At 45.0% G+C, this 26,044-nt stretch overlaps 1 protein-coding gene across 2 annotated transcripts in view; it reads left to right on the top strand.

Annotated features, from left to right (window-relative positions):
* Positions 1-26,044, top strand: part of rdgA (retinal degeneration A) — a 445,829-nt gene that overhangs the window by 68,983 nt on the left and 350,802 nt on the right. The window contains exon 1 of one of the 2 annotated variants that reach the window (XM_075871369.1): positions 15,845-16,106. The exons of the other annotated variant lie outside the window; for it this stretch is intronic. Within the exon in view, the coding sequence (XP_075727484.1) occupies positions 15,961-16,106 (146 nt within the window). The 5' untranslated portion in view covers positions 15,845-15,960. Of the gene's footprint in view, positions 1-15,844; positions 16,107-26,044 lie in introns of those variants that run through there. 2 annotated transcript variants of the gene reach the window in all.

Raw genomic sequence — 26,044 nt, 5'->3', positions numbered from 1 at the left:
ACTAATACCACCTGCGCAGAGGCAAAAAGGTCAGAAGTGCAAAGAATAAAGAAAGAATCGGGCAAGCAGAGGTTCGATTTTCATCGTGGGAAGCTTGCTAAAAACGTTTTAATGTCTTTTTAAACTGCGCATGTCTTTTGAAAGCACTTTTGCTTGCTTCATTTTCGTGACGGAAGTTACGTTTGTGAATCCTTGCGGCACCCCGGCGTAAAACACTGTCGAGTTAAAAAATATCAGCAGATCCCAAATAACATTGTCCCTTGCCGTTCTCGCCTTCCTCGCAACGCCCAGATGCTCAAAATGCAGGGTCTGTGCATTAGTACAGTGCTTCTGAACTGCGCCAGCTGCCACGGCAAATATTGTTGCAAGCCGCGGTCATGTTACAGGCTTGATTTTTTGAAAACAGCTCTTCTCACTGTCGGCACACCATAGCGTACGGGATTTGTTTCGTTCCACCGTTAATAGATCACATTATTCGTAATAACATAAGCCAATGTACGAAGTCAGCAAGTGGGACTGCCGTTCATTTATCTGCTACGCGTGCTCTCTGGCGTTGTCATGTGGGTGCGTTCATGGAAAAAATAAGAGGTAGTCGTAGCTTGCAGTAGTGCCATAATGCTCAAGACGCCACGAATCTGACCACTTCCTAGTCGATCTTTCTCATACAAAGTGATGCTACGTTACACGAAGTGGTGCCATCTTATACGTCCTAGTCTCAAGCGATGCCAACTTCCGGTCAAGTCTAGAACAGTTCCACCTAATAGCTCCGGCCACAGTACCTCGTGGACTACGTTGAACTAGTCGAGTACAGCGTATTCAGTGCCTTCTTCATCGACATTGCTAACGTTCTTCGGAGCCCCGTGTCTTTAACTTGCGCCGTTAGCTGCCGACAGGTGCCGGCTTTATGCGGTATGAGGTAGCGAATGCGTAGTCACACGTGACGTCAAGTTTGGTGCAACCGAGTGGTTGGTAGCGCGCAGTCTACAGGCAGGCGGGTTCTCGGTGGAGCACTGTACAGGCTAGCGAAGCAGGCACACAAATATACAACCGGTGGCTAAACCACGCACGAATATATATATATATATACTGAAGTTTTTTCAATAGGCCAAACGTACTTGGGAAGTGAAGAAACACAACTTAGCGGTTGTCTTAATATTATTACCAACGATTTCGACCGGTGGACTGATCTTCGTCAGGTTTTGCAAACCCTTATAAAGATATATATATATATATATATATATATATATATATATATATATATATATATATATATATATATATATATATATATATATATATTCAATTGGTTCTAATAACTTCCCCTGTACATTCCTTGACATTACTGTCTCTTAGATCTCATTAATATTGGGTTAAAACACGGAAAAACGAGCCCTTAAGTATACACTTCTTTCCCTTATTTTATTGAACGAGGGTCTCGTACTGGCAGACTTGGTGTGTTTAGGTTGCATAAGAGGGACAATTAATCAGCTGCCCACTCATAATAGGTTCACGTGCTACGTGACGCCAAACATGCGAATAAGAGTGTTTTCACACTCGTCGCTCGGCTTATAGATGGCGCTGACTGTCACTCCTACTTCTAAATTCACATATAAAGCCAAAAAAAGTGGATGGAGGGGAGGCCGCTGTGATAGCTCAGTGGTTAGAGCATCGAACGCGTTATTCGAAGGTCGTAGGTTCGATTCCTGCTCACGGCTGGTTATTTTTGCATCCACTTTTCTTTCTTACTTCTTCTTATTTACATTCCATTGATTCTAATAACTTCCCCTGTACATTCTTCGGCATTGCTGTCTGTTAGATCTCATTAATATTGTGTTAAAACACGGAAAAACGAGCCCTTAGGTATACACTTCTTTCCCTTATATATATATATATATATATATATATATATATATATATATATATATATATATATATATATATATATATACATATATATATATATATATATATATATATATATATATATATATATATAATATGTGTGTGTGTGTGTGTGTGTGTGTGTGTGTGTGTGTGTGTGTGTGTGTGTGTGTGTGTAATGGCTGGTATAAATATCCGGCCTGTTAAAGTAATGATCTTCGGCCACGTTGCCTTAAATATGCTGTAAACGAGCTCAAGTAAACTATGTAAAGTTGAAATAACATTATTGGAAAATTCGACCAAGTTAACAAGTTTATCTTTGCAAGGTTTGCCTGATATATATAGTGGCATGAGATATGCGGTAAATTTTATAGGCATCAGTATACGATCACTCACGTAAAATGAAACTCGCATCCTGTTATTGAGTAGGAAGCGTTTTTAATAATGGCTCAGCAAACACGTGTAGGGTTTTCTGTCATCTTGGAGGTGTGGATGTACAGAAGCTATTGTACTCGAAATGTTCAAAAAAATTTCTTTCACAGCTGGTGAGCTTAAAAGAGGCGAGCGACGAAAACTGAAGACAGATAGGTATTTTGTTTTTCTTATTCGTGTGCGTAGCGTGCTATATAACGTATCGAAATAACATGACGATTTTTTGTGAGGATCACTTCACATTGCTAACACATGTTGGCAAAGCTTTGAAATTCAAGCAAAAAAAAAACGACAGACACTGCAGGTCCCATAGAACCGTAGCGCTTTCCATCCACACATCGCTCCCTCTCTCTCGAGTCCTTCACTCGACACCCAAATCCCCACACCCTGGGCTCGGCCATTCGGCTTCCCTAGCGACACAGTAAGAATTGTATACCACGGTGCTGGTACGGTCTTGCACATTCTATTCTTTTACCACATCAGCGTTCATCGCTGGCACTCATTAGCACGCTGGACGCACTTTACTTTCCTCAACACGTCTTACATAGCGCAGCCATCAATGGCAAGATTCCCTTCCAGTACATCGTACTTCTACGGAAAGATGCGGTGCTGCACGGTTGCAAAAGCATGGAACTTGCATATGTCGTCACTTCTGTGGATATTGGAAGATCAGTCAACTGCCGAAGATAGCGTTCCAAAACCTTAACTGAAGATATCATAACGCAAAATTCTAGAGAGAGTTGCCGCAGGGTTGAGATGGCTTACTGAAGAAGAATGACGAGATAAAATTAAAGGACCAGTAAAGCCTCCGCGAAAGTAAGAAAGGTTGAAATAGAGTTTGCAGAACTGGGGAGTATTGTATATCTGGTGATTAAGTATAGGCTTTTCTAATGCAGGCATGGCAGGAATGGAGAACATTCAGTCACGAAGGCCGCTGAGCATTATATCGTAAATATACAGTATTGCTGTGCAAGCAATAAAAATTAGCCCTTTCGGGGTTTTGCCGTACATGTACCACGTTAAGAGAATATAGGTATCATGAGAAAACTTAAGGACGGATTTAAAATTCACAGGAGGTCAGAAGAATACATGTTTATTTATGTCGAACGCTTTAAATGTCCATGTTGTTATACAGGCCTTTACACGAGCAATTTCTTGGCACTCCGGCTGCGTCTTCTTGCCAAGGTTTCAAGGTGTTTACACATGTCTCCTTGTCAAGTTTAACGCATGTCTTTGCGTACAACACTTATACACTTCTCTAACGTCATCATTAACGTTTCGTTCGAGAAAAAGAAACAAAAAAAAAATACAACACAGTCACCTTCCCTCCGCATGCTTCGCATAACCTCGATTCTCTAGGTACGTCTAATCTGCCGATTTTTTTTACCTAATTTGTTCGTGACATACGCAGGCAAAACTGACCAAAAGGTGTGGTTTCATGAGGTACCGTATGTGGTCACTATGTGTTTAAACGTAACCGTGAAATAGAAGGTATACACAGGATTTAGTCATTTGAGAGATTGTTAGCGACATGTTGTTTCGTATACCTCTTCAAGAATGACGCCGAATACGTGGATAAGGCTTTCCTTCAAGTGGTGGCGTTCGCTGACAATTTGTGCAACCCTCTCTTACTCACTTTCAATTTTCTAACTGTCGCGGCCCTTACTGGACTAAATTGCCTGACTGCGGAGCGCTGGCTGAGCTCAGTTCAAGACCTCGGACTTAGAGGAATGGTTCTATGCGCGATTGTAACTTGAAAAACTGCATATCTGAATTTCGTAAAGCGTACCGCTATGTGCCAGACATACCGTCAACAATTTACGAATCTTCAGTGATTATCTCGGGCCTATAGTAAAAGTGACAAAGACTGCCTCACAGGCACGCGATTCAAAAGTTCCAGAACTCGGATTTAAACCAATGGTTCGACGCGGGAATCTCACATGTGCAACTGCGTATTCTGATTTCTGACAACATACCTCTATGTGCAAGACACACCGTCACCTATTTAGGAAGCCTCAGTGACTGTCGGGCCAATGGTAAAAGTGACAGAGTAAGACTGCCTGACAGCCACGTGATTCGAGAGTTCGAGACATCAAATTCAGCGCAATGGTTCGATGCGTAATTCTCACATGCGCTACTTCATCTTCAGATCTCATACAGCACACCTCTATGTGCCGTACACACCATCACCGATTTAGGAAGCCTCAGTGATTGTCAGCCCTTTAGTTAGAAGTTACAAAGTAACACTACCTGATAGTAGTTGAGGCCAACGTTACTAGATTACTAATCTAGTAACGTTGGTTGAGGCCATACATGGTCTCTCCCGCTATGAAGCAGTCTTACGCTATAGGCATGCGCTGGGTACCCCTCCCGTGATGGAGAAGGTTCGTGCAAGCGTTCAGTGGTCTATTTATCAATACATAGAGCTGACTTCGCACCCTCCCCCTGATGGCAGCGCCCCCTTCCTATAATTCCAATGTGTGGGGCTAAATTTGGGTCGTCCCCCTCGGATGTCTAGGAAAAACCGCCGCCCCTCCCTCCCCCCCTTACCCAGCTCGTTGGCACGCATATGGGAGATAGCCTGTGGTTGCAGTAATGACGGCCCGAAAATGTGATTATGGCATTGCTACCTGTTAAGCGAAAATAGTGCTGTGAGCCAATGAGGCGAGTTTGTCCGCAACGTCCTTTCTGAACTGATCACTCAGAATAACAATTTTTTCAAGTATATGATATCACATTTACCTCCATGTGCGTCCATAAAAACTTGTCTTTTCTTCTCAACCGTGGGAACCTAAAGAGGGTAGGATGAGATGATTGCAATGAGTTACCTAGAAGTTGGGGTAATTCTTATGTTAAATTTATTGAATTTGAGAATTGTTATGCCTGACATTGAGATTACAAATAAAGAGGATATGATAGGAGTTGCACTGTATGCAAAACAATCAAGGACTCTCGGCCTAATGATACGTAAACGCTGCTTTTGGCTATGCACTATGCACACTGGTAGCATTTTCAGATGAGTATAAAAGGTCGACATAGACACAAACATTTTTTACAAAGCTTTCCAGAAATTTTTTAGAAGTGGTTTCAAAGCTTGGGCGCAAAAAAGAGATCACCGAGTGAATTAACAACGGGCAGCTCTTTTCGCTTTTTGTAATTCGTAATGGTAGCAGGCGGAATATTGAGATTGAATCCTCTGGCGAATTTCCATGGCAACCAGCTTACGTTACAAACCTTTGTTTTTCAGGTTCGAAGCTACTTTGCACACATATTCATTAGGGCTGTTGGTTGAAAAAAAAAAGAAAAAATTGCAGCAGGAAATACAGTCCCGTGTTCATCTCGCCTCTAGATCGCGCTTTCTCTTTTTTTCGAATCTTTCGGCATAACTCTTTCTCCTTGATGCTCACACCCGCTCCTCTAGGGGTCGGCCCTTCAGGTCCACCAGTCACACCAGGATAAATGCTAGAGTGGAGGACTCGACGTGGGTCCACGCCAAGATGCAGTCACTGCCTCACAGGTTTCACTGCCTGGTCATACGATGGTCACTCCTGGCCATCGTTTGCGCAGAGCGGTCTTTTTGGACAGCTTGTAGACAGTGCTAGCACAGCTACCGAGATTTCGTTCCAGCACAGCGTACATCTGTGGAAGAATGTGGTCCTTCTGCGACCCGGCATGAGGACGACGGTAGATGAGTGCTTTCTCCATCCTGTTAACTTCTATGTATCGTTCATTTTACACATATTGGGGATTAGTCATTGGCTGATATGTTTCTTTTTTACATGATAGCGCTAAACAGCTAGTTTTGTAGTAGTTTAGGTGCTGGCGTCGTTCTGTCTACAATAAATTGACGTTGCACGTGAGCGTAAGGTTGAAATAGGTGCAGGTACATGACTAATGAAAAGTATTTTATGCTAGTTAAAATCGAGTATAGGCCTCATGCATGGCAAGCGCAGGCGTTCTACCAAAGAGCTACGCCAAGGACTTAAAACAGCTTCGTAAATAACTACAGAATTGTCGCCTTTTATTACGTTATTTATTATTTATTTATTACATATACTTTCAGAACCTGAGGGCATTACAGAAAGGAGCGGTTAACATAAATATGTGCAAATTAGGGGGAGCGTTCTTAACACTTATAATATTCTGTATGGCAGAATCGCATATCATCGCATCAGGCATCAAAACCAGGAGAGTAGACACAATTGTTGTTGTTTTTTTGGGGGGGGGGGGGATTTTTTTGATCTGCAGGGAAATGGTCACTTTGCGTTCTGCATGCCAAGGCAAAAGAAAGGGCGAGAAGTGGGCACAGGTATAGTGTGCCAGAAAAGACCCAAATCACACTTGCACATGTTTGGAAGAAAAACGTGGAAGAAAAATGACGTGGACGACGAAACTCAAATCGCACTTGCACATGTTAAATTGCATAGTGGTAACACTATGAAGGTCTTGTTGATACGGCACTCAACTGGTGATACGAAGGTAGCAGAATTGAATCCCGGCCGTATCGGTCGCATTTTGTTGCAGGTTGGATGTTTGAGGACCGTGGACTCATATTTAGGGGACCGTTAAAGAATACCAATTGGTCAAAATTTACGGAGTGCTACACTTCGGTGTCGCTCATAATATTGCCGTAGTTTCAGGGCATAGCAACCTAACAGAAATCATTGGATGTATTTCCAACGGTGCGAGTCAGCAGACATAACAATAAAGGAATGCTGCCGAAATCTGCAGGCAGAGGGATTGACTTACTTGTTCGAGGCTATGCAAAATGACAATGCAAATCTGATTTTAGGGAAAAACATGGGATGCATGTAACAGTATTTCAGGAAAACAAGAGAGCGGATTGCGAGTCTAGATGTCGTTAGATGAGGGACGCTTTATGTTTACATAGCTTTACTAATATCTGGAATAAAAATCGGACCACTTTGCGCATAATTTCGAGTTCATACTGGTGCGTTCAATAACGTTCATCTGGATACCCGCAATATTTAGAAAGACGCAATCATAGGGGAATATTATGGTTATGCGCACCTTAGATTTAATCGGCAAATGATATCGGTGGATTTCATTCAGCTGAATGAATAAGTTTCGGGCTGAATGTCTCCATGTAATCTAAAGGTGGTTTCGTACAAGGAACTTTTTTTGGTAGGCCACACGTGGGTCGTATTTTCTGATACACATACAATATTTCCATGGGCAAACACATATTCAAGAACATTTAGGAATTTCGCAGAAGGGCTTTATAACGCATGCGTACAAGAAAGATGAGTAGGCGGAATAACGGTGGGCAGTTCTTTTTTTAATATTTGTGATGGTGGCTGGCGGCATAATAATTCGGTGTCACATTACCAATTTCCGCGGGTATTCGCTTACGTAACCAACCTATGTTTTTTTCTACAGTTGGGACTGTTTGCACGCGGAGAAAAAGTGATGCTTTGGGTGAGACAAACGAAGAGAAATATTTCTGCAGAAGATTCCATCGCGCATCAATGTCACCTCTTCTGCATCTGTAGCTCTCTCTCTCTCTCTCTCTCTCTCACCGTTGTTAGGTCGTTCGTTCAGTTAACGCTAGGACTCGCACATTCTGGCGTCTAGCTTTCGCATCCGTCAGCGCAGACCACTGTGTATGTTGAATAGCGCGGTAGAGCCAAGGTTTCGCGGGCTCAATGTTTTACCATATGAACGGTAACTATACACATAGTTAGCACATGGTACGCACTTTCTTTCCCACCAGAGATCGTGAATAGCGCCAACATAGCTGTCAAAAGTTCTCTTCCAAAACACCGTACTTCTACGCAAGAATGTGGTGCACTTGTGCTCCAGGGCGACGACGGTAGATAAGTGTTTTCTGCATGCCTACATGTTTTCTAAAACTCTCATCGATGTTAGAGAATCAGTCAGCCGCTGAAATTCAATTGTTGACACCCTTTTAGTTGTGAATTTCGATTAGGAAGCAGCGAAAGCAAAATGAATGTTTACAAGTGCACTGCCACGGAATCAGTTGGTGCTTCCACCAGACTCTCGCACACTAACTCTACGATAATATTGAAGAAGCTCGGTTAAAACTGCGTGGTAGCAAACATAATAAAGCAGTTGATCGGCAAGCGAGAGCTGCACGAGCTGTAGGGCATCGGTTTGCTTGTGGTTACCTTTTGATTTTAATGTGCTGTTCGGCACTTCGTTGTACTTTTCTTGTACTTAGCTGCCCTCTTCTATTCTCTTCGCGTGTTTAGGGGCTATTTACTATAGCCGTATATTCTTTTTTTTTCTTATTATCTGACTTATTTTGTCATTACCTACATTAGCTCTGCAGTCTCTCTTCAACAGCTTTTTTTTGCTTCTCTAAATCCGGCGCTCTTAACTGGCGACGCTGGCATTTCACTGTCGTTACGTTGACCTTGAGAGGTGAACTGGCCCTTAAACTGGCCCTGGTGCTTAAACTAGCCCTGGTGTTTAAAAGTAGGCACGTATGGGCATTCCAGATGTGCTGCCAGATGTGCTGCCAGACTCGCGTGTACGAAACGTGGGACCTGCATAGTGCCATTGGGAGACATCAGGCGACGCCAAGGCCGTGCTTTAAACTGCTCAGCGATTCGAAGCTCATACAACAGTCCGATAGCAGACATTCAGTGACCCAGTTGTATTGACTTATTGATGAATGCATGACAAAGAAAGATAGCATTCACTTACAAAGATTGTTGACGGTTATATCGGTGGTACACAGAAATGTTGCGCAAGCAGTGACACCGAAGGGCAGAATATACCCGCATTTGGGAGAACTTAAGAATAGGCCCACTTGTTACAGGCCTTGAAAAATCACATATATTTATCGTTCTCGGCAAAACAGCCCCATCCATACGAAGTTTTGGAGGGGAGAGCGGGAGGCTAGGGCCCCGGTCTACGGACCCGAAAACCCTACTCACAAGAACATCGCGCCACTTGGTTGCTGGAACACCACTCGATTGCTGTTAAACCTAACCGCGGGCAATTTACGAGGCGTGCTTGCGCAAGCGACTTTACAGAGAGTAACGAATTCTTCACATTCCCCTAAACCATAAATCTACCCATTCCCCAAGAAAAACAAAAAAATCGCAGCATAACCACAAAAAGAATGATGACAAGTGAGTGAATCCCCGGGAGATCATCGACCTTCGTACATCATCCACTTGATCTTGCAAAGACGTGACAACACGTGTGTGCAGTATATACAAATTTGTTTATTAATCACAATGGGCATATGGTGTTGAGGTGTCCATATATATATATATATATATATATATATATATATATATATATATATATATATATATATATATATATATATATATATATATATATATATATATATATATATATATATATATGAGTACTCATGTCCATATGAATATAAATATCTATCATACATGAAACAGATATCTATATAGATGCCCATATGAATATTCAAATGGCTATGCATATGGATATTGATATTCATAGCGTGTCACGCCGGTAAGCAGGGGACATGTGTCGATCCTAAAGAACTTCGCCCCTAAAAAAAACAGCCTCACAATTTCTATGAAAGGAAACAACGCTTGATCCTAAAAAAATTTCCTCGCACCGCGACGCAGCCACTGGTCGGCACCACTGCTGTTGTTCGTCGACTTGACCTCAGTCCCGGAAGCGCGACGGTGACGTAACAGCCGGCGTGAGGAGGCAGTCTCTCGCTCCGATACGTCTTCTAGCTGAGAGTTGCAATCAGATTTCACGAGGGCGTCAGTTTCAAGCCACATGCAGGTTCCAAGTGGGTTGACCGTATACCTTGACCGCAAACCTGGCAAGTGGCGAAGACAATGGGCAGAAGGGGGCCATCCGTGAACGACACCGAACTGTCTGCATGCACTCTAGCTAGAACAGTACATTTTCGACAGAAACCACTGGTACGAAGGGCACATAGCCTACGTGGTACCACGTTCGGTACAGCGAGTGATATGACATCACCGGTGACTGAGAGCCCAAGCAGTTCAAACAAATCATAATTGCTTTGTACGTACAACACAATGTGAAAGGGGGGAAGTGGAACGCAACCTCTCCATCCCTTTGTTCAACAGGTGGTGTCCCACGTGCGGCTGGCATTTCCGTAGAGCCTTAGGCCTAACCAGCTGTTGAGCAACAACCGGCATCCAGCCAGCAAGCAGCATAGGCACAGAAGAGGCCGCCGCGAGGAAACATCAGCTCTGTGAGGTCATCCGACGAGCTCGCCGTACACAGCAGCTATTTATTTTTCAATACCTCATGTCCATCTCGAGTCCTTGCAGGAGTGGGTTGAGCTTGAATACGCAAAGGTTGAAGAAAAAATGGAAATATGTTTACAGAGCAAAAATCATGACCACATACAAAATGAACAAGAAATATGCACGTTGTGTACAGAAAACAAGGTGTTCATATAAACGGGGAAACAGCATTAAAATACCTGTGCAGACTCATGGTGTTGCATATGAAATACTAATGACACTAAAAATAGTATTTTTACCAATCGTATCCTAAATTCTGAATGCTTCATATTATCCAAAATGGAAGCTTGCGCAAGCCAGCAACTGAACGCAACTTCCTCGTTTGATATGCAAATAATGTGTCAATTTTACACGAAAGCCATAAAAAGTCTAGCATAGCATTTCCTTCGTCCTTATTGCGCTACTGAGCTAAACTAGCTAAACCAACAAAAAACAATGCTTGGATTTCAACTAAACGCAGTACAATCAAGTGCGCACTGCGAAACAATGAACGCACCTACGAGTGCGGGATTGGTATATATGGACAAACCTCAGAGTATTCACAGCAAAACATGGTCGCTTCAGCCAGCTGCACTTCGTCGCATTGGCTGAGACTCAAAACGCAGGTGTTCTTCACGAAAGCGATGTTGTTCTTCCATCGATACTGGAAAATCGACCAAGTAAAACAAGCGAGAGATTTTGGGAAAAATCCTGTGGATTGGTGCCATAATATATTAATTAAAAATAGGGCGGGGTTGAGACAACCGCTATAACAGAAAAAAAAAGCTCAGTGATAGTGGTTGTTCACCAAGTCTAAATAAGTTTTATTGTTCATTGCAGCAGAGAATTCGCCTTCGTTTCATTGCTGATACAGCCGCAGTGAGACGCGATTGAATTGAGTGCTAGATCACACCATCTTGTTCGCTTACTGAAGAATTTCGTGGTCTTGATGGTTGCTTGAGACGAATAATTCAGTAAAGATTACCTTGTCACGTATAGTTTTGTGTGTGGTACTTGTGCAGGTATATGCATGAAAGTGCTTGCGGTTCGTCCTTTCTCTATCCGTCTTTCTTGAAGTATTGCGCTGCCTACAGCGAATAATTGTTAGCACTTAGGGCGATGGTAACTGGCGTTTGAGCGAGTACCTTCGGAAAGGAAGGGGGGGGGGGGAGGAAGGTGGCGGGTATGTTATGCGCTGTTTACCGACTATGTTTGATCTTGAAGAAGGGGGTGCACCGAGAATTTCGTTCATGGGGCGATTCGCCTCTGAATGTCCCTCATCCTCTATGCAGAACAATTCCATGTTTGTAAACGGCGACAGGTGTCGTCGACACACTCAGGCGCTTGCAGCAACCCAGCCCAGTCCAACAAAGATTCGGGAATTCTTCCATGTGAAACGCGTGAGAATCTCCGAAGCACAGCGCTCGGAGGCAGCTCTGCAGCTGCTGTACGAGTTGTCACGTTATTATAGACGACCATGTCGAGCTGTGGGCGACGTCGCTACAAGCCTCTCACTATGTCGACGGCGCCTACCGCTGTTTACAAACAAAGAAGAGGCCTATGTAAAGGGCAGAAGGAATCATCTGCAAAGCGCTCTTCGGATTGAGACGCGCACTCACAGCCGGCGCTTTGTTCTGCATATCACATTCCCACCGCTCCCGCATTGACTCTATACCTCCTCACCCGTACTCACTCACGTGTAAAGACAGGACGCCCCAAACAACCTGCCTTGCCATCTGTTCGGGTTTATCGAATGCGCACAGCTGAACCTACGTAGCCCCGCCGGCTGGAGCTTATTGGCAGACGCACTTGTTCACCCACGGTGTCGCTTCACGGAGAATATTGTGCTTCGTCTTTCTTTTCTGTTTTTTTTTCCTCGATACAAACGCGTGCGCACTAGCGCATCCACGCAGCGGTAGCGTTCTCGATTCTTTCTTTGGAATAACGGATGAGGAATAGAAATCTGGGAAAGGAAGAAAAAAGAAAGAAAGAAGCGGGCTGTTCTGCCACGACAAACGCAGCTGGAGCATCCGCGGCATGAAGCCTCGGTTTGGTATAAGCTCTCATCTTTCGAGTCGTTGGGCGAGGGTGAGGTACAATAAGGCCATCAGTATGCTGCTCTTTTTCGCGAGCAGCAGGTGTCGTAGGCACGCGCTCGTTGCTTCCTACACAAGTCAGGGCAAATGCACCGAAGAAGACGAGGCATGTGGTTGGACAGTACTGTGCAGTGACGCGTTCGTCTGTGAGTACGGTGCTCCGAAGAGGACGAAAACAGACATATGGTTCGTTAGTATGGTACACTAGTGCTGAGCTGCGTATGTGTGTATGTGTGCGTGTGTGTGATCTTCCATTCCGATCACGTGCACTTCCACTTCCACAAACGTGCACACGCTGCAAGTGAAAGACTTCCTGCACTGGACATGTGACATGCGGACTCCTGTGCACTTTTGAGGAGCTTCGTTCACTGAAGAAGCGATTGCAGCTCCCCAAGCGGCCGTCTCCCGAGTTCTTCGCTACAGCCAACGTCATTCAGGTCGAACTCGCAAGCTTATTATTAATTGAGCGTTCCTTTAGGGTTCAAACGCTGACGACAGTGCTCTAAGCGGCCGGCAACGACATTTGAAGACTGCAAACTTTCTTCATCGTGGTCGCAGCATTCGTCGAAGCAGGATCATTTTGTTCGCAAAGTGGTCATCTTCGGAGATATTAACTACGCCCAACGGCAGTGAGTGTGATTAGGAATCTATTGGATGTTTCAGCCAATTCAGCTACGGCAGCTTGCCGGCTGGTCAACATCTTTGGATGTCCGTACCATTCGGTGACTCAGTTCTGCGCTGTGCGTGCATGACTCACTCACCATTCCCTGCACAGGATCACGCCTGAAATCAATCACTCCACAGCACTCCTACAAAACGAATCTGAAAGAGCCATTCTCCTGGCCTCTTTGGTGAATACGGTGCACCAAGCGGCCGACGTCTTAAGAAAACCAGGGCTTTTTATACTCTGAAGTCTGCAACGTCTTAGCCGTTGCTCTCGCAGACATACTCGAAGTGTCGAACTTGCCTTATTGGAGAGTCGCTCCTGCCGGAGTTAGGCAACTGCGAAGGCGAGGTTCAGAGAGTGTTTCTTAAAGTGACGTCTGAGGGCGCCTCGTGCCTGAGACCCTTCGATCAGCTGCGCAGTATCACCGCCGAAGACGCAGTGACAAAAAAGCTGTTGACGTCGTTCATTCAGATCTATGGGTGACGCACGACGCATGCGCAGATGCGTGAAGGGCCTCCTTTAAGGGCTGATGCCTGACTGCCTACTTTATAGTCTCGTCAGTTTTTCGACACTATGTTATTCTTACGAATGTGAATTGATTCACTACGAGCAGACCTTGCTGTATTCTAACGTCGGCATTTAAAATGCAAGTTGAAATACGATCGCATTTGCGGAAATTCTGACAGCTGCTACTTCAAATATTAACAAAAGAAGATACTGAGATCACAAAGAAAAATGGCAAAGATTGACGCCTTTACGAGCCGTGCGTAGCACTAACACGAACGGAAGAGCCTCAGACGGCCTTCATTCCTTTAGCTCGGTTGCCGGCTTCTGCCCTTTATTTGATGCGCTATTCACGCAAGAGTGCCTTTCATTTGTTCGACGTTAGTACGTTAAAGTTACTCGTCAGGTTCGAGTTGTGAATTCACGCTTTCGACAATCATTCATTTCATCCAGATACCACCATGCCTGTGACGCCAAGTCTAGCTGTAAGAGACATCTGGTGGTAAGATGCTCCAGCGACGCAGCAGTGGGAGCAACAACGTTGTAGTAAATGCCGAAGGTGTCAGAGCACTTCGCTAGCGTAAGTCGTCGCCCTTTTGTTACGTGCACCACTGCCCGTGACCTGGCTTCCCCAAGTAGTAAAGAAGGAATCAACTACGCTGTAGAATCTACTGACGGATCGGTAACCGAGCAGCTTGGAAAACAACAAGGAAATTAAACATGATGGCATGCGAAGGAGCTGATATTCTTCCATAAATTTTACGCCGTTAGTCGCGGGCGAACCTGAAGGGCGAATGCTCTCCTGCAAGTATTTCCAACAACCGATGACTCTGATGAAAACTTGGATGTTACTGACTTCAGCTGGAAGTTTTGTTCTGCTTTAACTGTGTTGGCCAGTCATCCCTAAAGGGCAGGCACCTTCGTGATATCCTATGCGTGTGGCAAATGCTCGACTGTCGAAGATCGTGAGGAAATTGACCAAGTGTACTCAAGGCCAAAAACCGAAATTCGAAATCTGTGGTGCTGATATAAAAAAAAGGCAATCAAACTTTTACTTTTGATTGGGGCCTTTGGGCAGCGAATCCACAACTTACTGTTGTTTTCTGTCTCTGACTTTTTTATTGGATCCTTCTTCTATATGTGAGTGTCCATAGCCACGTAACGCAAGACAGCAAAGTGATGTTGCAAAAGCCTACCAAAGAGCTCCGGCGAGGTAAACGTATTCAAGTTGCTGCCTTTTAGTGTGACGTCACTCTTTGAGGGGTTATAAAAGCTGTGCAGTAGAGAGGGCCGGCGCTGCGTGGGTAATAATCTGAGATAGAAGGCGTTTAGGAACGATCGCTAAAAAAGCTGTTAGAGATTCACACCACTTCCACAGCAGTGAACGACACCATATTCTGTTCTTTCATTAGTTGGAACTATACCTTTTTTAAGTTCACATTGCGATGCTGACCTGCCGCAAGGACGTGTTTACAGAGGAAGTCTGTGCAGTAATAAAAAAAAATAAGAGGTCGATGATGCCACACTTCCGATGAGCTGATGTATTGAGCTCTTGTTTTGTAATCGAGTGTTTTGACCCGAGGGGACAAGGGAACGACCCCCAAACTAAGTGGCAGTTGCCAATCGCAACTTAAAGATGTCAAGGAGCCAGAGAGATGTCAAGTTCCGCTAATGTATTATTTTTCTATAAGTCCACAGGAAACTGAGGTCACTTCCAAGCCCTACTCTTCAATACTCGTACCTGTTCGCAGCACCCTCATATACGTACCATTTGCGTAATGCCTCACGTCTTCATAAAAAAGCACAATGATGTTGTTAATTTGCGTTCTTCATTACACAAGGCTTGGTAACTACAAATTATAAGTCAGTTTGCTCTTAGCACAAGCAAACAGTTGTCTGAAGTTCACAGCTCTTATGAGCAGTTAATTGCGTGCGTGCATTTTTTTATTGAGGGAAAAAAATTCTACTTTTTTGTTTAACACACTAACCAAGCGTCTCCTCTAATGTCCAAGTCCACACAACAACTCAAGTTCACACGAATGACCCGGCGACGAAGAAGGATTGCCGCTACTGTGTAGTTACCTGGAAACATCGAGTGTCTTCGAGTAGTCCTGGTACAGTGCAACGGTGTATGTGTGCTAATCTGTTTTCGAGTGGGTGTTGCCCCGATCTGTTCCGGCTCGCCCCCGGTGTAGTGACACAATGGGACATGTGGTCCTCGCCCTTTCGCAGGACGTCGGGAAGCTACAACTTCGTGGTCACGTCCGTGACTTCAAGGTCAGTGTGGTGCTTTAGCTTTGCTTGCCAACCCACAGAAGGTGTTTAGTTACCAGAAAGATTAATTGTATCGGCTATGTGTGAATGTGCCATTATCGCAGCGATCTAACGTTAGAGCAGGGGTGGGCAAGCTTGTAAAGTGAAGGGTCGAGTTTCATGAAGCCGACTTTCGTGGGCCGAATGCAAATTAGGGATTAGGGGTGAGGGTGCACTTTGCAGGAAAAGAAAAAAAATCGGTGAAGTAGATATGACGCGTGCAAAACTCGAAGAACATTCATGCTCCTTTTCTGCGTGCATGTCACAAGGTACAATTTTCCCAAGCAACTTTCGCAATTTTCACAAGCACAAGCAGCATAGCTCTTGATGCTGGATATTTTTAGCAAGCTCGCAAATATTCACACCAAGCTTGCTCAATGACAAGCTGCAGTGGCCACAAATAACACAACACAGAGAAAAAAACACACAACAACAAGCACGAGCGGCGTTGTGTGTTCCTTCACTTCCTGTTTGTGTTATTTGCGGCCGAAGCATGTCATTCAGCAGGTACCAACTACGCAAACAATCAGTAATGTTACAAGGTTCTCACCGACAGGCTTACAAAGTCGTGGATGTGTTTATTGGCTAGTTAAGGGGGAAGGTGGTTATGACCTTGAGGTTGGGACCGCGGGTTTTCACTCCAGTATTAGAAACTGCGTTACACGCGCAATTTTTTGTGGCAATCAAGGTTCAAGCTTTATCACACGGTTACAAGATTCCTGCACAACTCCCTGCACCGTTTATTATGAGAAATATTCGACAGCGCCATTTGCGCAAGTGCTTTCTTGCCATTATAAAATGACTACATCTTCACGCATTTATAGCCATAGCATTCGCACAAATTCGGAAGCACAGAACAAGAACAGAAGGAAGTTTTAAACTTGCTTGTGTGTTTTACATGGTGCAGTTTCCTTGTAACGTGTGATAGCGAAATGGCTTAGGGAGCGGACATTTCTCGGTTATCTTGAGTTTCTTTAAAAACGCAGTTTCGGCACACTTTATTGAAGGTGACTTAATGGTTTTTAACATCCTTACATTTTGCATCTGTTCTTTCTTTTTGTTATTGCGCCGAGGATTCATCGTAGCTTGTGATTCCTGACGGCGCATGGTGCACACATGATGTGGCGCAGTAAAAAGACAAAATGTTGACCTTCCATTTCAGCGAAATAAACGGAAACATAACGAAACAATAGCAGTATTTTCGGGAGCCTAGTCACATGTGCTATTCGCTACCGTTGCTTTTTTGCTTAGTTGCTTGAGTAACTGGAGCCGCGACTGAATGTTATTGCGATAGCAGTTATATGTGCAATCTCGGCTGGATTTCGCTGCCGGCGTCGGCCTTGACGTCGGCGTCGCCGTCACTCACCGTATATGTATTTGTATCTGTATTATGTCGACCAACTCGTATACTCACATGCCCCGCTACGGTGGTCTAGTGGCTAAGGTACTCGGCTGCTGACCCGCAGGTCGCGGGTTCAAATCCCGGCTGTGGCGGCTGCATTTCCGATGGAGGCGGAAATGTTGTAGGCCCGTGTACTCAGATTCGGGTGCCCCTTAAAAAACCCCAGGTGGTCAAAATTTCCGGAGCCCTCCACTACGGCGTCTCTCATAATCATATGGTGGTTTTGGGACGTTAAACCCCACAAATCTAATCTAATCGTATACTCACACTGTTACCAAGTTTACATGATCACATGTTTATGATAACACGTGTGTGTAAGATCACGTGTTTAACGTAGTGATATATCTGCATGTTCCGGAAATACAATAAACAATTCGTAATGCTGAGTATATCTTATAGCGCACATATTTCTCGAAATGTGCCTCTAGATGCCCAAACGTTGAAGCGAAGTCTTAAACGTCAAGGTAACAGTCACGACGTTATAGCGACGTTGCGTTAACGCTTTTTGTTACTAGGACTGTTTTTTTTGTTTTTTAAATATATGTTGCGGGGTTTTATTTACGAACTTCAATATATCCAATATATTGTACGGTCCTAACTTGCGATTAATGTAATACCGGTGTCAGCGTCGCCAGAAATTCGTAAGTCAAGACTTACAAGTCGTACGTTTCACATGAATTTTTTGTGACGCTGATATTGATTTTTGTCTATTCAGACTGATTTGTTTTTTTTTATCTGAGAGCATTAGACTCGCAGAAGAATGCCTTCACGCTTTCGTTCTATTGTGAAGCAAGTAGCGCTTACGTTGGTGCTGTCAGCGCGCGTTCTAAGACCATTCTTCTAGATATGTGGGGTTTAGCGTCCCAAAACACCCCGCCACGTTGGTCTAGAGGCTAAGGTACTCGGCTGCTGACCTGCAGGTCGCGGGATGAAATCCCGGCTGTGGCGGCTGCATTTCCGATGGAGGCGAAAATGTTGTAGGCCCGTGTACTCAGACTTGGGTGCACGTTAAAGAACCCCAGGTGGTCAAAATTTCCGGAGCCCTCCACTACGGCGTCTCTCATAATCAAATAGTGGTTTTGGGACGTTAAACCCCACAAATAAATGAAATCAATCAACGTCCCAAAACCATTATGAGAGACGCCATGGTGGAGGGCTCCGAAAATTTTGACCGCATGGGGCTAGGCTCATTCTGTTGCTTGAATTTAGTGGTTAGCTATGGTTCAGATATACGCGTTACACCAATACGTGCTGCAACAATTATATGTGTCACGGATGTGTGCCCCGCCAGTCCTGTGTGTCGCAAGATTAGTGTCGGGCAACATCTACACGTTCGACGCGAATGTAATCACTTTCGGGAACTAAAAAAAATGATTGAAATTTGTCACGTTCAGGATTAACTCACGACTGATTTCTTACGACTTGCGACTGAACAGTTTTCTGACTTCCTTATTGTTTGGCGCATGTAACTGACGTGAAATTGAAATTTATTGAAACATTGTTTGGAAAATGCATGTATTTCGTTTATTCCTCACATTCCTTCAAGATTTGTAGATTGCAAATACACGTAATTGAAACCCGTGGATTTACAAATCTGTTTATTGTATACACTTCGCTTTGGATGTAGACACACGACATAGACGCTGACCTTCTCTCCGGAAAAGTACAATTAAAGTTGCTGGCTTATATACTCTCTGTCGAATTTTGCAAACGAGGTGCCCACCTGGGCTTCAAAGCAATGATTAGAAGCAGTGGTTCCGGGGCTCGCCTACTCACCTGAAGGTCGTGTGGTTGATTCCCGGCCACAGCAGCCGCATTTTCCATGAAGGTGAGAATGCTTTAAGCCCTTTAGTTGCATTTCCGTGGACGGTAAAAAACTCCAGGTGGTTGAATTTTCCGGAGCCCTCTATTACAGCATCTCTGGTGATCACATCATGGTTCGGAGTTTAAACCCCATCAATTATTACATATAAGTACATCTCCCAATACGGCTATGTGTGTGCTTACGTAGAGCGCACGGTTGGGTACTTATGCGTTCGCAGTTTTAGTTATTCGTTGGCAATATCCTACCATATTCTACGTCTGCAAAATCTTCATCTACCCCATCCCCCTCCCATGCGTAGGGCAGCAAACCAGCTGCTTATAGGCTGGTTAACCTCACTGCCGTTCTTTTCCTCCTATTTTCTTTCCTTTCCTTCCTTCGGCATTTTGCTTAAATCTGCTGCTCAAAAAAAAGGTTTTCGGTCAGAAAAGCAAACCAGACAAGGCTTGCCTGGCTGAGACTAGTTGTCGCATTGACCACAACCATTACAGAACACGTCGAGGAAAACAGAAATAGAAGCATGCTTCTGAGGGCGTCTTGGCTATTCGCACCAGAAAAGCCCAGCAAGCAAGCGAACACTGTTCGTCAAACTCCCAGTCTCAGCCAGTTCCCATTTATTTTTTGTCATAGGTGCTCCTAAAGCGAGACCGCCATAGATGTCATAACGGAGGCTCCTCCTCTTCCCCTGCCTCTTTTTTCCTGCGGTTTATTTTCAACTTGAGTGCCAGTGATGCATGCGTCTGGCATCCGCTGCGAGCGTGTTGTCATTCGAAATGACGTCACCTCCTTACGGCATATGTAGTCACCGACTGACCTATCCATGCCCGTCATGCTGCGTTGACACTGGAACGGCTGCTTGGTTCTCACGTTTATTTATTCAATGTCCTGACTCTATAGCTCTGTCATGGTGAAAGCTTTAGATGTCCCATGAAACGCAAAAACTTATCATCTTCGGCATCGGCGCCATTCCGTGAGTGATACGAAAAGCAATGCCTTGGTGGCATGCCTACGTGACGTTATCATGACGCCACAGATTGCCAGAACGTGTTACGTCATCGCGACGTCATTGCGACGTCTAGTTGTGACATGATCACGCGACATGACCGCTTGGTCCAGGAGTCGGTGCAAAAAGCGTGCAATGCTTCTCTTGCTCGTAGCAGTCCAAAACGACGTTAGGTGCAGAACGCTTTCTGAGAGAGGCGGTGAAGGATCAGTACATTGACTAAGAAGAAAATGTAGGAAATCGCTTTCGCTCTATAGTAATCATAAACGAATACACTAAGCACTTTTGTGAGTTATTTCGTTTCACGCCATACGCTTCTGTAGCGGCAGTCCATCGGCTATTTACTCCAATGAAAACGTCATAGATAATTGAAACTTGTGATGTCATCATGACGTCACAGCCCCGTCGCCTAATCACGTCAACAAATTACATCGCCGCTTCGTTACAGGCAGGCCGATCGAGGAAGCCGTGCCCTATCGATGGAATCGAGTTTAATAGGCGACTTACGAGGAAGTTCTTCCCGCGTCTCACTTGCCCGTTTTCCCTTGCATTTAGGGTTCGTTACTGTAAACTCCTTTTCGGTACCCACGCAAGTGTGGTGTCTAGACTTTATTATGCTGCCAAAGCCAATCGGAACACCTGTTTTTGCATTCTCAATAACATAAGCCTTCTCTCACTTCAAACCGCTCAGTGCAACAAGACAGAGACAATGAAAACCACACACGGACCGCTTTCACTGTTGCTGCTGTACTAGGGGTTTCAGTATGTCACTATGCCAACTAGCTCAGAACCAGCCTCTAATCCAGCACTTTTTTTCCGATCAAGCTTCAGTGCGTTCATTTCGTGCATCTGTTAAACCAAGCTTCCGATAGTCCCGTATTCCGACGACGTTTTAACAGTGACAATATTTAAGGAAGCCCTCATTTTCGCATTCCGATGGAGGCGGAAATGTTGTAGGCCCGTGTGCTCAGATTTGGGTGCCCGTTAAAGAACCCCAGGTGATAGAAATTTCTGGAGCCCTCCACTACGGCGTCTCTCATAATCATATTGTGGTTTTGGGACGTTAAACCCCACAAATCAATCAATCAATCCTCATTTTCCCAACCATATGTGACCTATCGTGTGTGGCCTATCAGGCGTGTGCCACAGAAATTGGCCGATTCCGCTATTCACCACTCGTACACTAAAACTAGCAAGGCAAAAAGGTGATGCCATCAATGGCTGCGGAGTGGCGGTGGTGAGCCGAACACCTCAGCACATACGAGGAGAGAGAACTAAGGAAAGGTAGAGGCAACGACGGCTGCCAGAAGACCACGAGGCGACGGAAGGCCTCCCGCAACGATGACGTGCCCGTAAATCAATGAGACGGGCGGACGCTTGCTTTCAGCGCCAGTTCCTGTCTATAGGGTTGAGGCATCCGTGTTGCGTCTGCGACTGTGCGTGAGCTGCGAACGCTTGCTTACAGCGCTGGTTTCGGTCTATAGGGTTCAGGCATCCGTATTGCGTCTGTGAGTGTGCGCAGGCTTGGTGATCTCTGGGCTTGGACATCTGTGTCGTGTAGGTTCTGTGGTTTAACTTGAGCCCCACTGCGCTGAAAATTAAAGTGCCAACAACACATCATCGTCTAATTAGACCATAGCAAGCACCAATAAGCAACTTCGAAACAACCCTCACCGCATATCTAAGACCACTGAAACAAGCTAGAAGTAACCTTATTAGTATTCGAACACGTCCAGTTTTCCTGTTTCAAGGCACGTGAGCGTGGAGACCTTGAGGAGCGATGCATTGGCAATCAACGTCATTTGAGGTATCGCTCACTTTTAATCTACTTAGTGCTCTTGCCCCTTGAATTAGTTCCAGGCAAAATGTACTCTAATGAAATTAGATTTTTTTTGTCGAGGCAGCTCCCCGACAGCATGCCGCGACATCTAACGGATAAACATGTTTTTTTTTTTACTTTTCAGTGAACGTCAGCCTTATCTGTGTTCCCAGGATGTCAGCGCGTGTATTCGTTGCCTCCGCCAAGCGAAGCTCCGACACTTTCCCCATTTTGGCCGCGTTATTTCAGTTTTTTTTTATTTAGGGCACACGCTTATACGAACTGACATCCTGACACCCGCAAAAAATGACTCCGTGACGACGCCATGAGACTGGAAGCATTCGCAGTCAACGTCATTCGACGTATCGCTCGCACGTAATCATGTAATCGCTGTTGATGTTTAAGCAACACCCGCACAGATTGTATGAAAATGAAAAGGGACTTACGTAAATAATTTAATATGTTGACGCGCGAAATTCCAGTGAGGCAAACAGCCCTTATGGATGCAATCAGTGCTTGCCGTTGTACCCTTGAAAAACTGTACGTTCAAACAAACAAAAAAATGATTGAGGCAAACGAAAACTTAAAATGACATGGTTAGTGCCTGCTGCGTATGGCAGTGAAGCTTGCTTGCGCGTTCAGTTTTAATGAGCGGTGGCATCTGAAAGCTTTTATGCGGCTCCCGGACGCTTGTTTGCATTTGAGTTTTCCTGTTCGCTGTTTTGTTTATTTTATGTGTCAGCCAGCGTGCGTGTGCTCTCCCTGAGGACGGGTATGTGTGTTTTGCAAATCTGTATGCACGACTCTTGAGGGATGCTTAGACGCTTGCGACAGCGTTCTTTATTCGGGACTCAGATGCAATGAACGCGCTGACAGGGCACTCGCTAGTAATAGCGTGTTTTCGTTTTTAGCTTAACGTGGCTCTTTCTCGCTCCTATTCCGAATGGGGGGGGGGGTTGAGGGGGGATTTCATAAGTTTTAATTTTACCATGTGCATCGTATATTCGAACGAATGCTCCAGCGCACCTACACGTTGTGCTTGCTGAGGAATATTTGACACAGCACATTCTTTCTAGAACCTCGCTATAAATATTTCAATGTCAAAGGAGGTCGTATGCAGATATGAAATATTGCGTAGAGAACGTTGTTTCGCTTTCGAGTGTGCCATTTTTTTGGCCCTGCATTCTTGTATGAATAATTGTCTGTGCTTCTTAAGGAAAGAGATAGAGATGTAAAGAGACAGCACATGTTAGAATAACATTGCAAGTTGTTGTGGATATTGCCCTAAAGGAGCGGTCACGAATGACCCGGTTCTCTAGCCACAAATATGTTGAGCTTCAATTTAGACAAATAAAATTATTGACCATTTCCTTGACGGGAGTCATGACGGCATGTGAAGCAGCAACAGTGCGCACGATGTTGACCCAATAGAAACGGGTGTCGACGTGAGTGCTGGAAGAACGGTTTGAAGCGAAACTAGGTGCAGCCTTTACTAGAGTAAACGTTTCTTTGAAACGCAAAGACACGGAAGGTGGTTTGAGTCTCGTGTAAGTTTCATCGCAGATAAACGAGCCGCGGGGGTGTTTCCACTCGACGTGCGGTGGAGCGTTGCGGGCGATGGAAAAGGTGAAGCAAGAGACAAGTGTGTTGCGAGCAGGTGAGGGAGCGACACCACTTAGGTGTGTTGGGAGGAGCCGGCAGCTGCTACGTGTGAGGGAGAGAGTGACGTCAACGTGCAGAGGCGAGTTGACCTACTTGGCATAGTTCCAATAACTGCGGCGGGGGGAATGTGGTACTGCACGTTGGCACGGAGACCCGGATGGACAGCATTACACAGCCTAGTCAAAGAGCTGCTTTACATTTAAAATAAATAAAACAGCTCGAACTATAGTAGCTCTTCTTGGCGTCACGTGGTACGCGACGCCAAACAGACAGAAAAAGGGTGTTGCACACTCGCCGTCATGGCTACTGACGGCGCCTAATAACGCTCTCATGTTTATTGCACATATATTTTGGTTATAGAAGCAGTGACTCTATAAAACTTGGTATATTCTTCCGAGCATGTGCGATCAGTGATTGTATCTAGGACTTTTGTTAGTTCTTCTTATGGTGCACTGACGCGAGGACACTCGCAGGGAAGATGGTCAACCGTCTCCTCGCAGCTACCGTTGTCCCTTGTCATGCTGCTAGCGTTTCCGACTCTAAACGAATGAGCATTTACCAAAGCCACCCCGAGCCACAGGCGGCACAAGAGCTTCTCACTTCTAGTTATTCTTGAAGGAAGACGGAGCTGTAGATACGGGTGCAAGTTTTGAAGACGGCCCCTTGCAGATTCCATCGAGTTGCATTGTGCTAGTATCAGTTTCCGTGCAAGCGAACGAAACCTTCCAGCGGCGTCCGTTACTTATGATGAAAAAGTGGCAAAAGGGACACCATATTGAGCAGAAAAATACCCTTGAAATGTAATTATGATTATGTTAGTAGGAGTTAGTTGTTCAACTGTAATGTACCAAAGACTGTCTGACCTTATGAACAAGAGGGAGAGAGTGAAAGAGCGAAACAACTTTATTTGGTCCATGGTAGGTGCAAGTGAACTCAACGTCGCCTGTCTAGGCCCACTCGGGGACGGTCAGGTTTAACCTGACCACCCCATCGGGTCCTCTGGATGGCCAGGATTTGAGAGGTCAGGTTCTGGGCTTTATGGAGCTTGTTCGTTTCCTGCCGGTGGAAAGGGGCCCCAGCAAAGGCACAGTTCACCAAACACGGAGCATCCTGGGCTTGAGGACCGTGTCGGGTATATTGTGCGCAGTGCCGCAGGGCTAGGGTGGGTGCTATCGCAAAGAGTGCTGTTTGTACCCCACCGGTCACACTGCCAAGCTGTCACTCTCAGAGGAAGAGCTAAAATTTAATAAAATATTACGGTATATAGAGCTTTTGAAGGTAGCACCCAAAAACATCGCTAATCATCACGTCGAATCAGGAACATGTTTTTAATTGCCATAATCACAAGCCAGGAACATATTGCACTTATTCTATCGTACGTAGAATGCGATTAGAGTTCTGAAACTTCATCCGCCTATGACATATGATGAAAGCAATGCTCGCCTATGCTATAGCTCTCGCGGGCGCAGCATACACGAGGACAAGACACAGCATAAAAGGGCGAAGTATAAATGTGATCGGTGGCGTATGTCGTATTTAACATAATTTATATTACAAATAATAACCATCTGGCAAAATGGTAGTCATAGCCAGGAATGGCTGGTGGTGTCGAGGGGGGGGGGGGGGGGCAAAACGGTTACAACCCTCACGCTGCCGATATTTTTTGTTTCAATTTCTCATCAACGTTTATACACAAACGTATGCAAAACACGCACAACCATACATAAAGAGAAATCAAACAATATTCGGTAAACTATACACTCCTGCAGAATTTTCAATTTTTTTGTTTGGTTTTTTCTGTGGAGTCCGTACACATTGCACGAAATTCTGCAGCAGTGTTTGCGTTAAACATTGGTGAAAAGTTTTCCAGACGCGCAAGTCGAATTCCACGCGCCCTTTTAAGTTCCTGGTACGTGCTTAATTAGGAGGTGCCCTTTGGGGGCCAGTGCTTGAACACGCTACGCCGGTGAAACGAAACGTGGGTGATCGAACTTTGACAAAGATGCTGTTTAGAGAAGGATGTTGAGGGTTCAGGCAAGCTCGGAGCGTATGCAAAGTGCCACCGGATTATGCCGGCATTAAAGTTTGAAAACCCTCATAGCAAGCCAGGCGAGGTCTTCCGATGTCAAACACACGGTGACGCTAATCCTTTCGTCGCGAGCTGCAGCCGATAGGTAGGAAGGATTTCAATAAT

The sequence above is a fragment of the Rhipicephalus microplus genome, chromosome 8 (genome assembly GCF_043290135.1).
Source record: "Rhipicephalus microplus isolate Deutch F79 chromosome 8, USDA_Rmic, whole genome shotgun sequence".
In the NCBI taxonomy this organism is placed as follows: domain Eukaryota; kingdom Metazoa; phylum Arthropoda; class Arachnida; order Ixodida; family Ixodidae; genus Rhipicephalus; species Rhipicephalus microplus.
Note: the sequence above shows the minus strand (reverse complement) of the source record. Positions and strands in the feature narration are given on the sequence as shown.